General features: G+C 42.0%; 1 protein-coding gene across 1 annotated transcript in view; it reads left to right on the top strand.

Annotated features, from left to right (window-relative positions):
- Nucleotides 1-14,439: 14,439 nt before the first annotated feature.
- Nucleotides 14,440-22,471, top strand: part of DRD4 (dopamine receptor D4) — a 63,437-nt gene continuing 55,405 nt past the window's right edge. Inside the window, exons 1-2 of the mRNA XM_040409851.1 lie at nucleotides 14,440-14,679; nucleotides 20,114-20,226. Coding sequence (XP_040265785.1) covers nucleotides 14,440-14,679; nucleotides 20,114-20,226 — 353 coding nt within the window. The remainder of the gene's footprint in view (nucleotides 14,680-20,113; nucleotides 20,227-22,471) is intronic.

The raw sequence follows: 22,471 nt of genomic DNA, 5'->3' as shown, positions 1-22,471 counted from the left end.
CCCTGCCATGGGGTCCCCGTCTCAGCAGCACGGGGACCCCATGGACACCAACACCCATGAGGATACCGCATGTGCCACGGTCAGCGCTGACCGCGGCCCTGCAAGGGTTAATGCGCCAGCATCTGTGATTTCACCAATGCCGGCGCATACAGCAGGGGTCCGGCTATCAGTGACAGCCGGACCCCTGCCTCTGATCGGGCAGGCACAGCTCCTGCACCCGCCCGATCAGCGTGCCGTACCTGTACTGCGCTGGGATTTCTGTCCCGCATTTCTGCGCCATACATGTACGGCGCTGGTGTCCTAAGGGTTAATCCCGTCCTCGATAGCATTAATAAATAAATAATAGAGGACCCAGTACTGAACCTTGGGGTACACCACTTATAACCCGGGACCATTCTGAATAGGAATCATTGACCACAACTCTCTGGACACAGTCCTTCAGCCAGTTTTCAATCCAATTGCAAACTATACTTTCCAAGCCTATAGACCAGGAATGCTCAACCTGCGGCCCTCCAGCTGTTGCAAAACTACAACTCCCAGCATGTCCGAACAGCCTACAGCTATCAGCCTACAGCAGGACATTGTGGGAGTTGTAGTTTTACAACAGCTGGAGGGACGCAGGTTGAGCATGCCTGCTATAGACCTTACTTTAACTATTAAACGTCTATGAGGGACAGTATCAAAAGCCTTTGCAAAATCCAAAAACACTACATCCACAGCCCCCCCTCTGTCCAGGCCACTACTCACCTCCTCATAAAAACAAATCAGGTTAGTCTGACAACTTCTGTCCTTGGTGAACCTATGCTGGAATTATTTACAGTCACATACTCCTGTATATAGTCCCTACAGGGTGTTTGGGTATAGATTTAAAGAGGAACTGTGACCTCTCCTGAGTAACTACTTACAATCATTGTGTAATAGCAATTATGGATCATTTATTCTTATGACTCTCTGTTGTGCCATATCTTTATTATTCCTGCTAGAAATTCTAAATAAATCTCTAGCGGTGTTAAATGAAGATCCTCATGGGTGGTACCAGTTGGGGGTGTGCCCCTGCACAGTCTGACACTGGCAGCACTGATTGGATAGTGTCAGACTGTGCAGGAACACCCCCCAACTGGTAACACCCACCTGGACCTTCACTGCAAACCCCTAATAATTCATTCAAAACATCTAGCAGAAATAATACAGGAATGGCACAACATAGAGTCATCAGAATAGATACTCCAGAATTGATATTACATGGGGATGCGGGAAGTTACTGTCAGGAGAGGTGACAAGTCATCTCTAAAATTAGGTGTCAGTGGAATGGTGGACAGTAGCACTTTACAGCTCTTAGTACAGAGCTATAGAATTATTGGGTACGCCCCTGATAGGTGTCCCACATTTCTTTCCTTTGAAGGCATGGGACTTAAAGATTCATTGATATTGCTAAATATTTAATTTTGTATAAGAATTCACATAAATTATATTCACAAGTATTCCATCATATTAAAAAGTATTTGTATTCAGCCCAAATCTGATAACCTTACAGCTGGAGAAGACAGTAGCAGAGCTGTGTCATATTTCTAATATATTCAGTATCGGCTCCACTTGACCCAGTTGTTTTCTGTAGTTGACAGGAACTGGAATGTGAGTCACTGTGAGATAACCTGCCAAAAGAGATCAGTTACACTGTCTAAAGTAAACTCTGCAGGTTTCAGACTTAAAGTGACCCTCCGTCGAACGATGAAATTTAGATTGCTCATACTATAAAAAGTTGTTACACTGCTCATCATGAGCAAAACCCATCGGACACTAAATGTCCATACTGTCAGTCTGCAGGACCTGCTGCATGTTCCTGAAACAGTCTTGCAGAAATCTTTGAGAGAACACAGTCTCCTGCTGAGATGTTCCATTTTTGTCTGGGCAATGGCACAGCGGGAGTGGCTTTGTCAAGGGGCATAGCTTTTTGTCCTTCTGTAAACAGGGAAGATGGAGGCAGACATATGTATGTGTAGTGCCCTGGAGCAAGGATACTTTGGACTATGGACATTCGTGGGCATTTGCCCCTATTGCTCTTATGCAAAGCCATCAACTCCCTACTTTATTGCACTTTGAAGGGCTAACTTGCACTGTGGTTTATGCTGTTGTGTGCACTTACACTGTTTCATATTGCTGAACTGCATTGATATGTTATTGTAATATATCCAGTTCATTTGCCCTGTTATTACACTATAGCTGCACTGCACTGTGGAAAGGGTTCATGTGCAGCCAGCTAATACTGAGAGTCTTTGACTTTCTACCTATGCAGAGTTTTGGAGGGGAAGCACACTAGCCTTCTGACTGTATGGTTTAGCTCTGTTGTTTATGCCTATAGACTTGTTTATGTATGGAAAAGCTGCTTAATCATTCATAGACAGGTCTATGACAATCAACATTGTAACATTGTTTCTGTTTAGGCTGTGATTCTCCACTCTGTCCCGCCCACTAGAAGGTTCTAGTTCAGCTAGAAACTGTATATAAGGAGGGCAGTCAACGTCCTGTAGATAGGGACCAGTGCTTAGTAGGAGAAGCCCCAGCATAGAATAGGGGTAACCCCAAACCCGGCTACTGCATATGACAGTGGGAAGGAGAGCATTAGTATCACTTGCCATAAGCCTTAGAGGGGTTGTCACTTACCTTACCAAACAGATAAAAAAAATATTTAATTGTTGAATAGTGTAATGAACAATGGGTCAGTGGTTAGCACTGTTGCCTTGAAGCACTTGGGATCTGAATTTGACCAAGGGAAACATCTACATGAAGTTTGTATTTTCTCCCTGTGTTTGCATGGGCTTCTTCCCACACTCCAGAACATATTGATAAGTTAATCTGGATTTTAGACTGCGATCCCAATGGTGATAGGGAGTGTTTGATGTTAATATCTGTACAGCGCTGTGTAATATGTTGGCATTACATAAACAAATTATATAATGATAAATATTAAATGATCTATGATCTATAAGCACACATATTCACACAAATTTGTTATAATAAAAAATGGTAATGAGTATTAAAGTCTATGGACACCTTTTGCAGGTAAGTTTTTGACTATTGAATTCTATTTCTTCTGTACTGAAAATTATTTTTCCAATCGGTCTTTAGTAACAATTTTCAAGTTTGTCCTCTGAGGCTTTCGGTTTCACAGCATCTGAAGACTGTTGCTTCTTCCCACTGAATTCTATCAAAGAGCTGCTCTGATGGTTTGCTCTTATCCCTTATTTCTAGGGCCTTGACAGCTCATAAACACTAATATCATGATAAGAATTTTGCTTAAATGACTGTCTAGGATCTAAGAAAGGAAACATAAGGGCTACAGCTCTCTGACGGAATTAATATGCAGTGAAACTGAAGGCTGTACTGGACAAACTGATGGACATTTTTGAAAAAAGATGAATAGAATGATTTTTTTTAGCTTAAGATAATTAGAATTCAGTAATAATAAAACAGCGGGATTGGTTGCCACCAATGGGCGCACTTCTCTACAATAGATTGTAATGATGTGATCCAGCCTACAATACACCATCATGGCTGGGCAGCCTGACAGGAGAACTCACCAATATGAAGTATATGCAAGTGCCAGAGCATAGTGTGTCATGAGGCCATGCTCCTTCACCCCACTAGACAGCCAGTCCAGCTCACATTCTAGGACAGGTTGCTTGCAGCCTTTTTAAATAATTCCCAGAGAGTACCTTTAAGCCACCTCCCCCAGATTACTGACTCCGACTCAAACACTGGGTAAAGACCCACCATCTTAATACACATCAGCATTATTTAGCACATGTTTTAAAGACACAGTACCATACATATATCTCCCCAACCAGTCCAACCTAAAATGGAAAATCAATGCAGAGCATTACTAACAAAGTAAACCGGACACAGTCAACCACATTGCTTTTTAGAATGGGTGCTGCCACCCCCTGACATGCCTACTCTGAAGACTGTATCAGTCATAGTCATAACACAAGAACATGGTTATACACTGATGAGCAAAAGGGTAGCAATGTTTTGAACTTTTGACTTTCAGGCTCCACATCTCACCATCCACTACAGCTTAGATCGTGAGACTGCCATCATTTTATAGACAACCATCTTGGCTATCTCATACATAAATTGGAGTTGCAACTATTCAGCATATGATTAGTTATGCAGAGTCCATCCATTCCAAAGCCAAGAGGTGGACGTCCAGGTAAAATATCGGAGTCAACAAGTTGGCTCATCACAAGGTCTATCAGTTCTGGCGCGACAAACATAGCAGTGAAGGTGGCTCGTATGCTTCATAATAGTGGGATCACAGACATCCATGTAAGCACCGTGCAATGCGCATTAAACAAATCTGGAATGGTGGCCTGAAAAAAAGTGAATTAGCATAGACTTCAATATTGTCATAAGAAGCATCAGCTTGATTTTGCAAAAAAGTACCAACAGTGGACAGTAAAAGATTGGAAACAGGTGATTTGGAGTGTTGAGACAAAAGTCAATAGACGGCTCTGAAGGGTGTAAATGGGTCTGGGAGGGAAAAGGGGGCTAACAGATCGAGAAATTGAAGGAATTGTTAAGTTTGATGGAAGAAGCCTGATGATATGGGGTTGTTTCACAGCCAAAGACGTTGGATACTTGACCAGGATCGATGGTGGTTTCCATGCTGAGCTATATGTGAGTATTCTACAAGACGAGTTACTTTATACACTCGAGTACTATGTAAATTGTTCAATGACAATGAAGTAGAGGTCCTGGATTGGCCCCCACAGTCTCCAGACCTCAACCCAATCATATACTTGTCAGCAGAGTTGAAGAAAAAGATGTACACTCACCTAAAGAATTATTAGGAACACCATACTAATACGGTGTTGGACCCCCTTTTGCCTTCAGAACTGCCTTAATTCTACGTGGCATTGATTCAACAAGGTGCTGATAGCATTCTTTAGAAATGTTGGTCCATATTGATAGGATAGCATCTTGCAGTTGATGGAGATTTGAGGGATGCACATCCAGGGCACGAAGCTCCCGTTCCACCACATCCCAAAGATGCTCTATTGGGTTGAGATCTGGTGACTGTGGGGGCCATTTTAGTACAGTGAACTCATTGTCATGTTCAAGAAAGCATTTTTCCAGTTTTCAACAGTCCAATTTTGGGGAGCTCGTGCAAATTGTAGCCTATTTTTCCTATTTGTAGTGGAGATGAGTGGTACCCGGTGGGGTCTTCTGCTGTTGTAGCCCATCCGCCTCAAGGTTGTGCGTGTTGTGGCTTCACAAATGCTTTGCTACATACCTCGGTTGTAACGAGTGGTTATTTCAGTCAACGTTGCTCTTCTATCAGCTTGAATCAGGGAGCCCATTCTCCTCTGACCTCTAGCATCAACAAGGTATTTTCGCCAACAGGACTGCCGCATACTGGATGTTTTTCCCTTTTCACACCATTCTTTGTAAACCCTAGAAATGGTTGTGCGTGAAAATCCCAGTAACTGAGAAGATTGTGAAATACTCAGACCGGCCCGTCTGGCACCAACAACCATGCCACGCTCAAAATGGCTTAAATCACCTTTCTTTCCCATTCTGACATTCAGTTTGGAGTTCAGGAGATTGTCTTGACCAGGACCACAACCCTACATGCATTGAAGCAACTGCCATGTGATTGGTTGACTAGATAATTGCATTAATGAGAAATAGAACAGGTGTTCCTAATAATTCTTTAGGTGAGTGTAAATATACCCAAGTGAGTCGACCAGTATGCACCAACATTGGGAACGTGTAGAAGAGACCTGGGAACAGATTTTAGTTGAGACATGTTTGAATCTGATCGAGAGCATGCCCAGAAGGATTCTGTCACAGTCATTACCTCTGGCTGTGACCTTCTGTCTATGCTCTCGCTGCAGCTCCGTTCCTCTGTATTATTTGTGGTTCTGTATGGGTTAACTCCCCTGTGTTCTTATTAGGAGTTAATCATCTCTGTCTGCTCCATGGGTGTGGCCTCTCTGCTGCACCCATGGAACCTGTATATAAGGCTGAGGTTTCCTCAGTTCTGTGTCAGCTCTCCTGGTGTGTGTTGTCTTGTCCTGCTCCTGGTTTGTACTCTCACTCCCATGCTGCTGACCCATGGGATCCGTGTCTGTCTGTCTGTGCTCTGTGGGTTTCCTACTTGTTCATTCCCGTCCGCTTCCCGTCCTCTTTGACGTCCTCTTTCCTGTCTTTCTGTTATCTGTTCTGCCAGTTATGTTTTAGTTACTTTGTGTGTATTCATATGTCTCGGTTCAGCAAGCGCCTAGCTGCAGAGTGCTATGCGCAAGGCCACGCAGTATACCACTGGTGGAGCAATTCCTTCTCTGCTCATTGCCACTCCTGCTCCCTTGCGTGAACTCCTGCTTGTGTTATTAGTTGCCCTGTTTTGTATTTGCCTGTCTGTTATGTTTGCCTATGTGCCGTCGGTACCTTCTGGTACCTGTTGTCCATTTGTTCCTGCTGTCACTGTCTAGTTCACGCTCCAGAGTGGACCCTGGCAACTTCCTGCTGCAAAGTCTAACCCTACCATCTAGGGCTCTAGTGAATACCAGGAGTTGCTTAGTCACGCCCCTCTGGAGTATTACTAGACAGTGGCGCAGTGGGGGTTTTCTCCCACTGTGCTGACGGTACATAGAGCTCTTGTTTTGTCTGTGCTGCCTTCCCTGTTTTTGTTTGTGCAATAAACTCTTGTGTGTCTGTACCTGATTTCTGTTTGTTTATTGCTTGACGACGCGGTGGTCTCTCCTGGGACCTCCAACTCGTGACAGATTCAGGCAGTGTTAAAAGCCAAAGGTGGATTTACAAAATACTAACAAAATAATAGAAATTAAAATTTTGAATTTTAGAAGTTAAACAGTAACATGACAAGAATCTGCATAACTAATCATATGCTGAATAGTTGCAAGTCCAATTTATGTATGAGATAGCCAAGATGATTGTCTATAAAATGATGATAGTCTCACGTTCGAAGCTGTAGTGGATGGTGAGATGTGGAGCCTGAAAGTCAAAAGTTCAAAACATTGTTACCCTTTTGCTCATCAGTATATAACCTTCTCTTTTAATGTTTTATTGAGGCTTGTAATGTATTCCAGCCACTGTATTTGTCACCTCGTCTTCTCACAACTATCTGCAGGACTGGACTCCTGCTCCCCTTTATTCTTTCTCTCTCGCCATTCAGTCTGTGGTCTTCTGGTAGCTGTAAAAACTATGCAGCTTAACCCAGCAGGGTAAGAAAAACATAACATTTTACGTGCTAAACCCAGCTAATCCTTCTGTTTTTAACCAGTCATATCTCGACAGGACACAAAGACATTCTCACAGGATAACGGGCTGCACAGAGCAACACAAACATATAATTGTCTCCAAACCTGATCCATCCTGTACCATGCCACAGCTATAGGGTGGTTACCAGTGGTAGCCTGCTATTCATCATTTTTCTCCTAATCCATGTGAACTGGTTATGCTGTACAATACATGCTATTAGCAAAATCTACATAAATTGTTAATATGATTTGCTCTAGTAATGAATGAGCTCTTAAAAATAAGTAAAAAAGGTAAAGAAGAGACTGGGTCATAGCCATAATTTCAGCCTGATTCTTGGCAGAATGGAGGAGGTGCTCATCATCTGCTATTTCTCGTCATGTGTTTTAATTACTTTTGATGCCCTATGCCTTGTCTCAAACCTCTCTACTGTCTGAACGTATTGTATCTCCTTCCAGTGTCGGACCGGGGTGCCTAGGGCCCACCAGTAAAATGTATTTTGGGGGCCCACCATACGGATACATTCAAATATTACCTGCTCACACAGCAGCAAGATGCTACCAGATGATTGAATATGGGGGTTCCTGCAGCGAATTTGAGAAGTTAGGTCCTGGGGAGAAGAGGACACTGGCAGATTTCCTCTATACCTAGAAATCATCTCATCTATCTCATTGTGCCTATAATAGTAAACTGGGGAGTTTCTTAGGTTTTGTATATGCACATAGACTGGGTGAGGTGCTGTACATTGAATATAAGTATGTAGTGCAGTAAGTCTACTGTGTTATGTTCCACTTGTGCAGGGGGTGGGAGACTAGGGGCCCATCTTGCTCAGGGGCCCACTGGAGGATTCCCCTGTACCCCTGTGGGCCAGTCCGAGCCTGTCTCCTTCATAATATCTGAGAACAAAATTGATTTATATCACCCTATACAATTCACCTCCATTAAACTTCACATTAGTTCATGTTATTTTGTCAGCATGAAGGAGAATCAATTTGACGTACATCGCTCGTCCTCATACACAGTCATACTTTCTGGGCAGAAAAGTGCTGTTTAGACAGCCCAATTTTCTGCCCAGAAATGATGATTGAGGTGTCTGCATCTCTGATCATTTCACCTGATGAACAAGCGTTTCACTCGTTCATCAGGTGATCCGCAGCACTTTTACACGGGCAGATTATTGGGAACAAGTGTTTGTAGGAACCTTCATCGCCAATAATCTGCCCTACAATTGGGCAGTCTAAACGAGGCATAAGTGCCCTAGTTTTCCATTTCTGGGTATCCACTGGTTAAATGAGTTTTGCCTATACTCAAGCTATCAATGTCACATCAGTGATGGTCTTACTCTCAGCATCTTTGCTGATCAGCCGCTTGAAGGGGCCTTTTCGCTCACCCTCTTCATTGTTTACCTGGACGCAATCAAATGGCATGGTGCAGGAGCTCGTACCATTTAGGTAGCACCTTCAAAGAGCTAATCAGTGGAGGTGCCAATAGTCAGACGCCCAAAGATCTAAGCCTATCTCCAGTTGGTTTACTCCCTCTCCCTTTAAGGGAACCTGTCACCATGAAAATGCAATATAATCTGTAGGCAGCATATTACAGAGCAGGGGGCGCTGAGCAGACTGACATATAGGTTTATGGAAAAAGATTCGGCAGAAGGGATCGTCTGGATCACCAGACATGAAGGAAAGTAAAAAAAAATCTAAGACAGGTTTGCCATGCAAATGATAGGAAAAAACGGACGCGGACGCGGATGACAATCTTGTGTGCCTCCGTTTTTTTTTGCGGTCCCATTGACTTGAATGGGTCCGCGAACCGTTTTCCACGAAAAAAATAGGACAGGTTATATTTTTTGGACAGACTGGAACCACGGATCACGGACGCGGATGACAAACGGTGCATTAGCTGAGTTTTCAACTGACCCATTGAAAGTCAATGGGTCCGCAGAAAATCACGAAAAACGGAACAACGGACACGGAATAAAACAACGGTCGTGTGCATGAGGCCTAAACTTTAAACATGACTATGGGATTCTACTAGGGAAATCATGTTTTACAATAAATGCCCCTTCCCCTGCCCCTTCCTGGATCCTCCCACTGCCCGATCTTCAGCAGAACATCAGCACACAAAGGAGAAGGCAGCGGCTCCTAGCCAGTAGTTCTGTGGTAATGACATGTATGTTGCCTTTCTTTCCTTCAAGGAATGTATAAAATACATTTGCATATTAAAAGTACCAAAAAGTACCAAAAACTGAGGAGTCGGAGTCGGACCATTTATCTACTGACTCCACAGCCCTGGCTAGAACGCCAAAAGTAGGTCACAGACTCCCTTTAAGTATTATACCACAAACAAGGACTCAGGAACCAGTCCGAAACGCGTAGGTTATTGGTGAACTACTATTGTATCACTCATTTTATTCAGAAAGTTGAATGATTTTAATAAAGGCTCCGGATTTGGTTTTCTGAAAACAACTTTCTGACTGTTGGTCTGTGGTGACCAGAACATTTTGAGTCGTGGTGACAGCACAGTTTTGCCGTATAGAGGGGTCTTGTTACTGCTGGGGCACTATAAGAGGGCCTTAATACCCTATGGGGGCATTATTATTATGGGGCGTGCTATGGAGGCATTATTATTATTAGGAGCAATATAGAGGGCATTATTAATGTAATTGCTACCGGGGGTACGGTAGGGAGAACTATTACTATTAATGGCTCTATTACAATAGAAAGGACTATCTGTAAAGCAATTATATTATTATATTATTTCTGTAGTATAGTGTTTGGGGGCATTGGGGACCATAGCGAGCACAGTACTGGGGATAGCAGCAGTATGACTATGTTGAAGGGAGGATGATGAAAAAGTGAGGAACCCAAGATGTCTATGTGCCAAACTCTGTAGAGATGAGACTGAGACGCGGTTGAAAGATGTGATGTCCATAGGCTTCCAATGGAGAAGATGGCATTGAGTGCAACACAGGAAGGGCACTCATAGGGATAACATATACAATAGTTGTGCCCTCGCTAAGTGTTGTTCACCTTCTCAGGTTGTGCAGATAGACTCAACACTAGCATACAGCCTGCAGAAATAAGGGGGCTGGTCGGTACTGAATAAATATTGAAAATATTAGTCTAGTGCATGATTCACTGAAAGACAGTGATCATTTAAAGGAAAGGAGTAAAGGTGATACAGAAATACAGAAAACATGCTGTCATTTGTAATAAATTACTCAGTTTAAAAAATACTAAAAATAAAAAGCAAAAAAAAGACCTGTCTGTTTGTGGCTTAAGCTGAAATCAGATTTAGAAACTCAAAAGAATAAAACATTAATCAATTAGGGTATGATTGATAGAACAGAGAGACAGGGAACAATGAAATCATGTTTGGAGCATCAGAAGTATAATTTATAATAAGAAAAAAAAAATAGAGGAGATGATAAGAAAACAGAACATCTACATCAGAGGAGATAGATATCATTGGATGTAGGAGGTAAGTAATACTGTATGTTCCTGTAGGTGTGAAAGCACTGTATGTAATGTTCATCTACCTTAACAGTAGGATTCGCAGCGAGGAAATGGATTGAAAATTTGGCCCGGGAAGGAAAGAGTCGGGTGATGGCACCATTTCAATAAGCAGTAGAAAAGCTAGAATTGGCCCTGAGATCAGCTGTATACGGGGACTTATTGGAAGTGCTCCATGGTATGGAGACTTATAGGCAATGGCGCATTTCCATAGAGTATTGCCTATACGTCTCCAAATCACTGAGCTTTTCCAATAAGTCTCCTTACACAGCTGGTCTCTTTAAGGAGACCTAACACCTTGCCAAAGCTACATCCAAGGCATCACACTCAGCCAGCCAGAATCCTACACTGTACTGATGAGGAGCAAGCACCCCGAAACAGCTGTCTGCAGATGGATATCTGGCTTGGCTATTTTCTCTTGTCATGTCCCAAGGTTTGTTAAAAAGTTGGATTTTGACTCCTAGGGAGCCACTTCCACAAGGTGGCGCTAGCGATATGGTTCTCTTTCTTTGGGAGATACCTCTTTGCATATGAAATGTGAACCAAAAACTGTGATTTGTACTGAATACCACGCACTTCCTTACATCAATTACATCTCCATAAAAAAATTCAAAAATGTGTACTATTAAAAAACAAACAAGTACTGGCTATATTATCATATTTCCAGAGGCAGTTGTCTATCTGTAAAAATCTGACCATAGGCATGGTATACAAGATCATCACACACTGTAGTATATGTATCCAAAGGCCATCTTAGACCATTCCCCAACACAGTCCCTAAGATCGCTGGTGAAAATGATAGCAGTCCATATATTAGTAGAGTGCATCTTGTCTGTCAGTATTGATCTATTCCCATCTATTCTCCTTTCTGTATATACTCCCTCCCATGCATGATGATTTAAAGGGAACCTGTCATCAACTTTATGCTGACCGTACAGAGGGCAGGACGTTCCGTGCATTGGGGACCGCAATTTGCTGGGTTCGTGATCCGTCCACACCGCAAAAAATAGAACCTAGTTCTTCCGTGGGTTCCGTGCCTGCGTTCCACACTGCAGCTCCGGATTGCGGACCCATTCAAGTGAATGGGTCCGCATCCGTGATGCAGGGAGCACACGGTGCCCGTCTATTGCGGACCCGCCATTTGCGGACCGCAATACTGCCACGGCCGGGCAATGGCCATGTGCATGAGGCCTAAAGTAGTGACAGAAATGCTGATGTCAGCGGTGTGTCACACATCAGCTAAAAGTAAGAGGTTGCCGAGAACCAGCATCATAATCATTGCAGCACAGGTCTTAAAAAGAGTCTAATCTACTTAAGAGTCCTGGTTATTCATGGAGTCCTTCTCTCCCGCCCACCTGCTGATGACTGACAGTCTTCTACCTAGTTTTCTCCCTTTCTCTCTAGGAGAGATCTGCCAATCATCAGCAGATGGGTGAGAGAGCAGGAGATTATGAATAACCAGGACTCTTCTCAGGTAGATTTGACTCTTTTCAAGGCCTGGGCTGCAATGGTTATGATGATAAATGATAAATATGTTTTAAAAATATAAAAAAACAGTAAAAAGTGTCAGAATGAATACACAGAGAAAGATAACGAGACCCCTCCCTGGCAGGTAATCATATAAAAATGCACAGCAAAAATTATATTACAAACATCAGATGGGTGGACTCACTATACATAGCGGGTAAGGCTACTTTCACATCAGCGTTTCTCCTTTCCGGTATTGAGATCCGTCATAGGATCTCAATTCCTTGTCCATAGGGTTAAAACCGAACTGAACAGAACAGAGTGCACCAGAATGCATTCCTTTCCATTTGGTTTCGTTCCCATACCGGACAGAAAACTGCTGTCCGGCAAAGGATGCGAAGCAAGATGGATCCGGCATGACACACAATGGACACAAAAGAACACGGATCTGTCACCCATTGACATTACGGATGCAGCCGGGTGTATTATACAGACGGAAGCGTTTTTGCTGACCCCTGCCGGATCCAGCAAAAACGCAGATGTGAAAGTAGCCTAAGTGCTGTCAGACAATACTTAATGTTATATCAATATATATATATATCTGTCTTTACGCATATGGGTTCTTGTGTGACTATACTGTTCCATGTATAGTGAGTCCACCCATCCGATGTTTGTAATAATATATTTTTTGCTGTGTATTTTTGTATGATTAGCCTCCGGGGAGGGGTATCTTTCTCTATGTACTGCCAATTTTTACTGGTTTTTATTAGTATATTTATTGTAAATAAAGATCAAATACTTTCAATATGCTGTTTTTTGTTTTTTTCCCCCAGGAGTTAATAAATTTACATTACCGATACCCCTTTAAGAGAAGATCAAAAGGTCCAATCTAGTGTGTTTATGCCAGGCTCGAGAAGCACAATTGACATGTATATCATAGATGGGAAAATGTGAGCATACTGTCAGCTGCTGATCTGTATCCTTGTGGAGCTCTGCCAGTCTGGAATCCTAAAATGACACATTTAACACCTTCATGAACAGAGGAGACTGGCCACACAATTTCATTTAGAAGGCTTCATGATAGTATTATCCTGATCATTCCTACTTATTATTATAATGTAATATGGGATTTTTGTAGCATAGACAGTAGAGAACACCAGACTTGGAGACAGTTTATTACCCCCCAGCTGCTCAGTTCACACCTCCAGCAGCTTCACCACTAAAACCTCTCACCCCATTCATACACTCTTAGACTTCCACATCTACCCTCATTAATTCCTTCTGCATTGTGTACTACAGTTTGCTGCCTACATTTCTTATTCTCATTAACCTTGCATTCTTTGGGTGGCTGCTGGATTAACCCCATAATGTGCAGAAGACTGGATATTTCCTAAGTGTTATACTGTGTAATCTTCAAATTCTGCATGACAAGCAACATGTCAATGTGAGCTCAGAAGGTGTAACTGATGTCTGCATGCTATAGATAATGTGTGGAGCCCAGGTGCTCTCAGACACAGATCAGGCTCCCTCCCTGTACTGTCACATTCACATCTAAGCTGAGCTTTGTGTTGGATGTGAGCACTTCCCAGATCGCTGTGCTGATTGGAGCAGCTCCTGGACAAACCCTCTCTACCTTAATCGGCTTTCTTCTCCTGGACGCGACCCACTTGCAAATTAATCACCTTGGGATCATTCAGTTCTTCAGAGGGAGAGAAAGAATTCCTCTCCTGCCTACCCCAAAGTCATAATGGAGACAATTAAGGACATGAACCTTTATCCTTCAAGACCCTGCACCCTTCATGGTGTTTGACGCTTGGACATGTATCTCCAACAAAGTCATCCCTGTGCATCAATATGTGGTTCCACAAAGTCAACTTTAACTCCATGTCAGTAAGAATTAGTCTGTGTGGTCTTTATGAGCAAAACATCTGGGACACAGACCGAAAGAATGAATAAAAGACCTAGAGTAGTCTACAAATCTCTGAAATCAAGGACAAGATACTTATGACCTTACCCATGAGAACATCTACAAAAGTGAGAAGAACGGATGAATTCTCCACGGGAAAAACAGTTCTTTCTAGAAAACAAAGGAAGAAGAAGAAGACTGACCAAGATCCTGTCTGATCTACAGTCTTCTGCTTTGATGGGACAGTGAATATAGTATTGTCAGGAAGCCATGCTGAAGAACATCTCCAACCAAACTTCTGAGCCCTCAGAAGACACACATTATAACTTTCTGGCCTTGTTCTTTGGGCTCATACTGATTGTGTTTATAATCTGTGGAAATGTATTGGTGTGTCTTAGTGTCTGTACAGAGAAAGCTTTGAAAACTACTACCAACTATTTCATTGTGAGCTTGGCAGTGGCTGACCTTCTCCTGGCTGTATTGGTGTTGCCACTGTATGTATACACAGAGGTAAGTCCGAATGTATTATCTGAATGTATACAGTGCACACCTCATAGAAACCTAGATATTGCTTTAAATCTGGAGGAGAAGACAGGTGATATAGTTTTGCAATGTAATAGAAAGCAGTGTAAGGCTTCTTTCACACGACCGTATGGATTTTTCAGTGTTTTGCGGTCTGTTTTTCACGGATCCGTTGTTCCGTTTTTTGTTTCCGTTGTCTTTCTATTTCTGTTCCGTTTTTCCGTATGGCGTATACAGTAATTACATAGAAAAAATTGGACTGGGCATAACATTTTCAATAGATGGTTCCGCAAAAACGGAACGAATACGGAAGACATACGGATGCATTTCCGTATGAGTTCCGATTTTTTTGATGACCCATTGACTTGAATTGAGCCACGGAACGTGATTTGTGGGCAATAATAGGACATGTTCTATCTTTCAACGGAACGGAAAAACGGAAATACGGAAACGGAATACATACGGAGTACATTCAGTTTTTTTTTTGCAGAACCATTGAAATGAATGGTTCCATATACGGAACGCAAAAAACGGCCCATAAACGGAAAAAGAAAAACGGTCATGTGAAAGAGGCCTAATCTTACTCTAACTTTTTTTTTTTGGGGGGGGTGTAGGTGTTTTTCATTTTAAGTAATATACTGTATGTTATATTTAACAATCTGCACATATCAGATAGCATGAGGAGACAATTACTCTGCTGTGGCATGGTGTGCATTTTGGTGGTACATTATCTGCGGGTATCTCTTTTATAAATGTATAAGATATTTTATAGCTATATTAGGTATCAATATAGTAAGGATTCAAGGGAAATGCAATCCTAATAATTACCTTATCTGGTTAGGTCGTAATAACAAAACAAAAAAATACTAGACAAAAGTATAAACATTTTTATAAAATTCCCTTGGAAATTCCTTACTGATATTTGATATACAAAGTCAGTACATGGCTAGTAACGGCTGCATTTTTAGTTGAGGTTTGTAAATATTGGGTGAAATGTATTACTATTACAGACTACATTTAGACAAGACCAGACAGGCAGGAGATGCAAAAAAATTATCCTAGTGATATACACTGTGTGATCTCACTAGACATATTAGACACTTTTCCTTAATCCCCACTTCTTGTTCAGCTTGGTTGCATTAGTGTATCGTCAGTGAACAACCTACAATTTAACCCCTTCAGGACCTTGCAATTTCTCATTTTTGCGTTTTCATTTTTTACTCTCTGCCTTCCCCGAGCCATAACTTTTTTTATTTTTCCGTTCGCATATCCGTATCAGTTTTTTTTATTTTTTTATTTTTAGGGGACAAGTTGTACTTTGTAATGGCACCATTTACTATTACATACAATGTAGTCGGTAGATGGAAACAAATTCAAAAAGGTGTGGAATTTGTTTTTATATTGTTCCCAATACGTTAAAACTGAGCCATGTCCTTCATTCTCTGGGTCTGTACGATTACAACGATTGCACATTTATCTAGTTTTTCTTGTGTTTTAACAGTGGGAAAAAAATAAAAACTTTGGAAAAATGATTTTTCTTTCTTTTCGCCATATTCTGGCCCCCATCATTTTTTTATAGTTATGTCTACGAGCTGTTTGTGGGCTAATTTTTTTGTGGGACGATCTATAGTTTTTATTGATACCATTCTGGAGTGTGATAGATTTTTTCTCGTTATGCCGTTCGCCATGAGGAATAAATATTGTTAGATTTTAATAGTATGCTCGTTTTCAGATGGAGCGATGCCTATGTTAGTATATATTTTTTGATTGTTTATTTTTATTTTTACGTGCGGAAAGGGGGGATTATTTGAATTTATATATTTTTTTTATATTTATTTTACATTTCTTTCTACTTTTTTTGTAGGACCCCAAGGGCCTAACAACTTGCAATTGTTAGACTTCCACTTCTATTTATTAATGGAAATAAATCCATTGATAAGTAGAAGATTCAGTAGATTGCAATTTAGTGCTGCCACCTGCAGGCCTACATTGGATTATTACAAATTTGAGGATGCTCACCAGCTATTGTGGAGCTCAGTCACCGTTTACCCTACGGCATCAAACCAAGTGCAAATAATACACAACAGTACATTGGACGATCAAAAAGAGCTTTGAAAACAAGAATTGCTCAAAGGTTGCGGAACGGAAGCACAGAACGGAACCCTACGGAAGCACTACGGAGTGCTTCCGTGGGGTTTCGCCCCGTACTTCCGTTTCGCAAAAAGATAGAACATGTCCTATCTTTTTGCGGAACGGCCGGATCGCTGACCCTTTAAAGTGAATGGGTCCGCGATCCGCTGCGGCTGCCCCACGGACTGTGCTCGTGCATTGCGGCCCACATTTTGCGGGCCGCAGCACGACCACGGGGCGCACACGTTCGTGTGCAGGAGGCCTTAAAACTATATAATGCAGTGTGAGTGTGAACCACATTAGAGAAAAGAGTGTAGAAGACTCGGATGACGAAAAGAAGTGAAAGCTGAAAGGGTAATAGGAAGCAGCTGATGAGCTAATCTTTGATTCCAAGCTTTGAAAACATTATGTGCAATAGCAGTTAATTATAAAATAAAATCGAATAATATAGAACAAAAGAATCAGGGTAGTAGCATAAGAATTAGGGTACACATTATTGTATTATTTTTTATTTTTTCTATATATACGGTATATATATATTTTTTACATTTAGTTTTTACACACTTTTATTATTAGCACAATTATGTGTGTAATATAACAGATTGCCATATGATCTCATGGTTAAACAATTGTAATAAGGTTGTCTTCCAGATGAATGAGACACAAGGTGTGAATGAGACTGTGATTAGAAGTGCTAGATGCAATCATGATTACAAACTAGGAAATGTAACTGCATTAACCATCTAGTGGTATAAATTAAATATAATATATGCGGCTGATGCGAAATAGGTCGCAAGTATAAAGATATACTTGGAATTTCTGGTAAAGTCCAAGTAAATGGAGAATTTAAAAGTAACAATGAAATATATCGACATATGTTCTAAATAGCGATATATGTAGTTAAGAATAATGGTATGCTAAAAATAATGGGAAGTTATATTTTATAGATCCATGATATAATGGGGGTAACTGTTCATTCAATAACGCATTGTGTGAATGATATATGTAGTTTAAAGATCCAGGCCAGGTGTTTGATTTTACCTTGATCAAGATGATTCAAAAAGACCTAACATGTAGTGTTGAGAACAGGCCGATGAAGGCTCCCGGTGACTGCATTTGATTTCAGACCGGCTCCCGGCACAGGCACAGGTAGGGGCTTACTTGTGCATCGCCGGACGGGTGAGTCTACCTTACTAAAGATGGCAGCCCACATGTGTGTGCTGGCAAACACTGCGAACTGACCATCACTGTAAGCCACAGCCAGATGTGTATGGCAGCGGCTTTCTTCTCTCTGCCCACTGAAAAGACACACATGCTTGACCAAATAAAAATAAATCTGATTCAAGGCATGCACACTAGTTTTTTGCTGTAAAGTGAGTCAGAATTCTATCATATTTTGCTTAGTAAATCTCCCTTAATGAGTACACACAGATAACTATATAGCCAAAGTATTGTGACATTCCTCTTAATCAGTGAATTTGTTTTTCATTTAGTGCCATTGCCACAGGTGTATAAAATCCAGGCCCTAGCCATGCAGTCTGCCTTTACAAACATTTCTGAAAGAATGGCGTGCCCTACAGAACTCACTAAATTTGAGAGTGCTCCTGTAATAGTATGCCACCATTGTAACAAGTCAGTTTGTGAAATGTCATCCCTCCTAGATATTCCACAATGATTGGTATCATTGCAAAGTTGAAAGATTTACAAACCACAGCAACTCAGCCATGAAGCGGAGACCATGTAAAGTTACAGAGCGAGGTCGCTGAATGCTGAGGAGCATAGTGCATAGTCGCCAATGCTCTGCTTACTTAATAACTGCAGAGTCCAAACCTCCTCTGGCATTAACATCGGCACAAAACTATGCTCCAGGAGCTTTATGGCATGGGCTTCCATAACCAGCTACACGGAAGCCTTACATCACCAAGCGTCGGATGGAGTGGAGTAAAGTATGCCGCACCGCTACTCTGGAGCAGTGGAAATATGTTCTGTGGAGTCATAAATCACACTTCTCTTACTGACGTCTGGCTTTCGCGAATTCCTGGAGAACGTTACCTGCCTGACTGCATTGTGCCACCTGTAAAGTTTGATGGAGGAGGAAAAATGCTATGCTATGTGTTTTGAAGGGTTGGCCTAGGCCCCTTAGTTCCAGTGAAGGGACATCTTAATGCTTCAGCATACCAAGACATTTTAGACAATTGTATGTTTCTAAGGGTGGGTTCACATCACGTTTTTCCCATCCGTGTGATGTATACGTTGGAATAAAAGTGGTGTGCTACGCTTTTGTATCCTGTATAGTGCACAAAAAAATGTATATGTTAACTGTATGGCATCAGTCTGAGGCATCCATTTTATATATACATTTTTGTATACATTAAAGGGGTTGTCTCATAGTGGACAATGGGGTCATATCGCTAGGACCTGCACCTATATCGAGAACGGAGCCCCGCAAGGTGGTGGCTGTAGGACTCCAGTCCGACCACCACCAAGCCAGCTTCCATAGAAGTAAATGGGAGCATACCACGCATGCGCAGCCCCCGCTCCCATTCATTTCTATGGGGCTGACGGAAATAGCCGAGCCAGCTTCACTTGCAGGACCTCGTTCTCGATATAGGTGCGGGTCCCAGTGGTGGGACCCGCACCTATAAGACAATGAGGGCATATCCTAGCGATATGCCCCCATTGTCCATGATGAGACAACCCCTTTAAGCAAATGTGAAAAACGTCATATGAACCCATCCTAACTTTGTGGGAACAGTTTGGGGAAAGCCCCAGTGCACAAAGCAAGGTCTATGAAGACATGGTTGGGTGAATTTGTTGTGGAAACACTTGACTAGCTGCACAGATCCCTGACCTCAACCCCATCCAACACATTTGGGATGAACCAGAACGGAGCTTGCAAGCCAGGTCCTTCTGTCCAACCTCAGTGTCTGACCTCACAAATGCTCTTCTTGTTGAATGGCCAAAAATTTCCTCAGACACATTCCAAAATCGTTTAGAAAGCCTTCCCAGAAGAGTGGAAGCTCTTTTAGCTGCAAAAAGGTGGAGGGCAATTCCATATTAGAATGGGATGTCCTAAAAAATCCTGTAGGTGTAATATCTAGGTGTTTCAATACTTTTGTCCCTATATTTTGTGTATATATTATAGTAATGAAGTAATGGTAGGAGACAGGATAGATAGATAGATAGATAGATAGATAGATAGATAGACAGACATGCCTCATGTCATTGCATGTCATGTACTTTACTAGATTCTCCTCTCTATATCTGTGCTAATCGTTTATATCTATTGCAGTTTCTAGGAGGGGTGTGGACACTTGGTTTTGTCTTCTGTGATATCCTAATGACCATGGATGTCATGCTGTGCACTGCCTCCATTTTCAACCTCTGTGCTATCAGTGTGGACAGGTAAGTGATCCTGAAATGTGAATTCACAACAAATTCACAAGTCCTCTGTGTTGTCATTATTACTTTCCTCTACATGTAGTGGAGGCAACTGCTGATTCGTCACCAAATCATTTAGTGGCAATGAAGACCTTATATTTACTAGGTACATTGAAAGTTATGGGGAAATTTTATTTAAATACTTACTTCTTGGATTCTTATCTACATTGATAAAATTGTTGGCCCTATACAGAGAATATAGCTCTTTTTCGCCATGTGCCGTCCGTTCCGTGCATTGGGGACTGCAAATTGCGGTCCCCAATTCACGGGCACCATCAACTTGAATGGGTCCGTGATCCATCCACATCGCAAAAAAATAGTTAAGTTTTTTTTGTGGTGCGGAGGCACAGACAGAAAACCATCCGGATTGCAGACCCATTCAAGTGTTGTTTGCGGGTCACAATTGGGACACTGGCCATCATCGGTCATGTGCATGAGCACTAATAGAGATTAAAATGAGGTTTAAACATTTGAGGGATAGAACTGCACAGAACTGAAGCATTATTTCATCAGCCAAGTTCTCAGTAGAGGACACATTAGATCATTGCCTCTTACGTTCGTCTTCCACAATATATATTTTATGTTACGAGACCGTCAGTAAAGAAAATCCAACGCTACATTTTGCTTGATCTCTGCTGTGTGTTAAGGTCATTCAATCTTTCCCCGTGTCTTTAATCCCTTTTGATCTCTTAGTAACTATGAAAAGGATTTAAGTAAAAAGAACAATCCAGCTGATGCACTTAGAGTACTTTCTTAAATAAAATGAGCACTGATATCATCCTTAAAATGAGATTACACTTTTTAAGTTCTCAGAGGATCTTCTCTTGTTATGAGGGTTCCAAAAGTGGCAGATAGACATAGGGGGCAGAAAGTTAGAGGCATAGAAATTTCTAGGAGGGAGGAGGCGGCAGTTTCCTGCTTCCATCTCAGATTTCCAGCAAATATCACAAGTGGTTCTCAAGACAAAGCAAAGGACAGTGATAATAAAGGGAAGCTTGTTCTAAAGGGAAGCTTGAATGTAATGATCAAAGATCAGGAGCCAAACACCCAGCAGTAGGTTTTCCTTCATCATTCAACCAAAAATATGAACGTGACCTCAGGCCAAGGACTGTAAAGAGGTTGTCTTGGATTAGAAAAAGATACAACACATACAGCACCCCTTGTCCATGGGCTATGTCTTGTACTTTCAAGTGAAAAGGGCTGAGCAATGCACACAAAGCCTATAACCAAGAATGAAATTCTTTGTGGAAGACTGTTAACTTTTTTCTAATTTCTTACAACCCCTTCAGAGAACATATGAGTGGCATCAATAGCAGTTCCCTAATACAGTGTTATCAGACTCCCAGTCTTTATAAAAAAGTAGTTGGTAACACTCATAGGGGTTCTGAGTATTTCAGGTTCCTGAAATGTTTTAGACTGGCAAAGTCCTGAAATTATGTAAGATCTGGCCGTCTAACATTAAGCCATCAGGCTTTTCCTGGCTGATAATGTTGATTCGTCCTCCAGAAAGGAGTGTTTGACCTTTTCATTTGGTTGCTCGTGTTCAGAGCTTCTACCGTACTGCACATGCAAGCTACATAATATTACAAGTGTATGACATATAATTTCTGTGATCTTATTTAATGGGAACCTGACAGTAGGTTTCAGGCCACTAAACCAGCAGTATGACTCTATGCAGCTGGGGTTTAATGTTCCAGACATGCAGGGCTGCACCGCCAATTAGGCGAGGTGAGGCGATCACCTAAGGCAGAGTGGCACTAGTGACAAGTGGGGGGCGGCAGTGGCAGGGCACAGGGAGATGAGTGCTTTTGTTGTGGAAGTGCTCATCTCCATAGTCCTCTTTATCGCCGTCCTCAGGACAGCTATACAGATGGATGTGCTGCAGTGCAGGGGAAAGGCGTCTCCCTTCCCCAGTTCAGATAGGCTGCAGACACTAGGGTTTCAGCCTATCAGACGCCGATGCCGGCAGCGCGATGACGTCATCGGGCCCCCTAAGTCGTACAGAGCAGGACACAGGCCAGAAGGGGCTTGCATCGCATCGCTGCTAGCCTGATGGAGATAAGTACCGTATGTGAGTTAATTTTTTTTATATGATACAATACAGGAGAGGAGTGCTCTGGGGGCACATGATTGGGGGGCACTTGTTACTGGCACATGATTGGGGGGACATCTATGGAGGGGCACTTCTTACTAGCACATTATTGGGGGC

This window comes from Bufo bufo, chromosome 10 (genome assembly GCF_905171765.1).
Source record: "Bufo bufo chromosome 10, aBufBuf1.1, whole genome shotgun sequence".
In the NCBI taxonomy this organism is placed as follows: domain Eukaryota; kingdom Metazoa; phylum Chordata; class Amphibia; order Anura; family Bufonidae; genus Bufo; species Bufo bufo.
The sequence above is the reverse complement of the archived record's forward strand: the minus strand, read 5'-3'. Positions and strand labels throughout refer to the sequence as shown.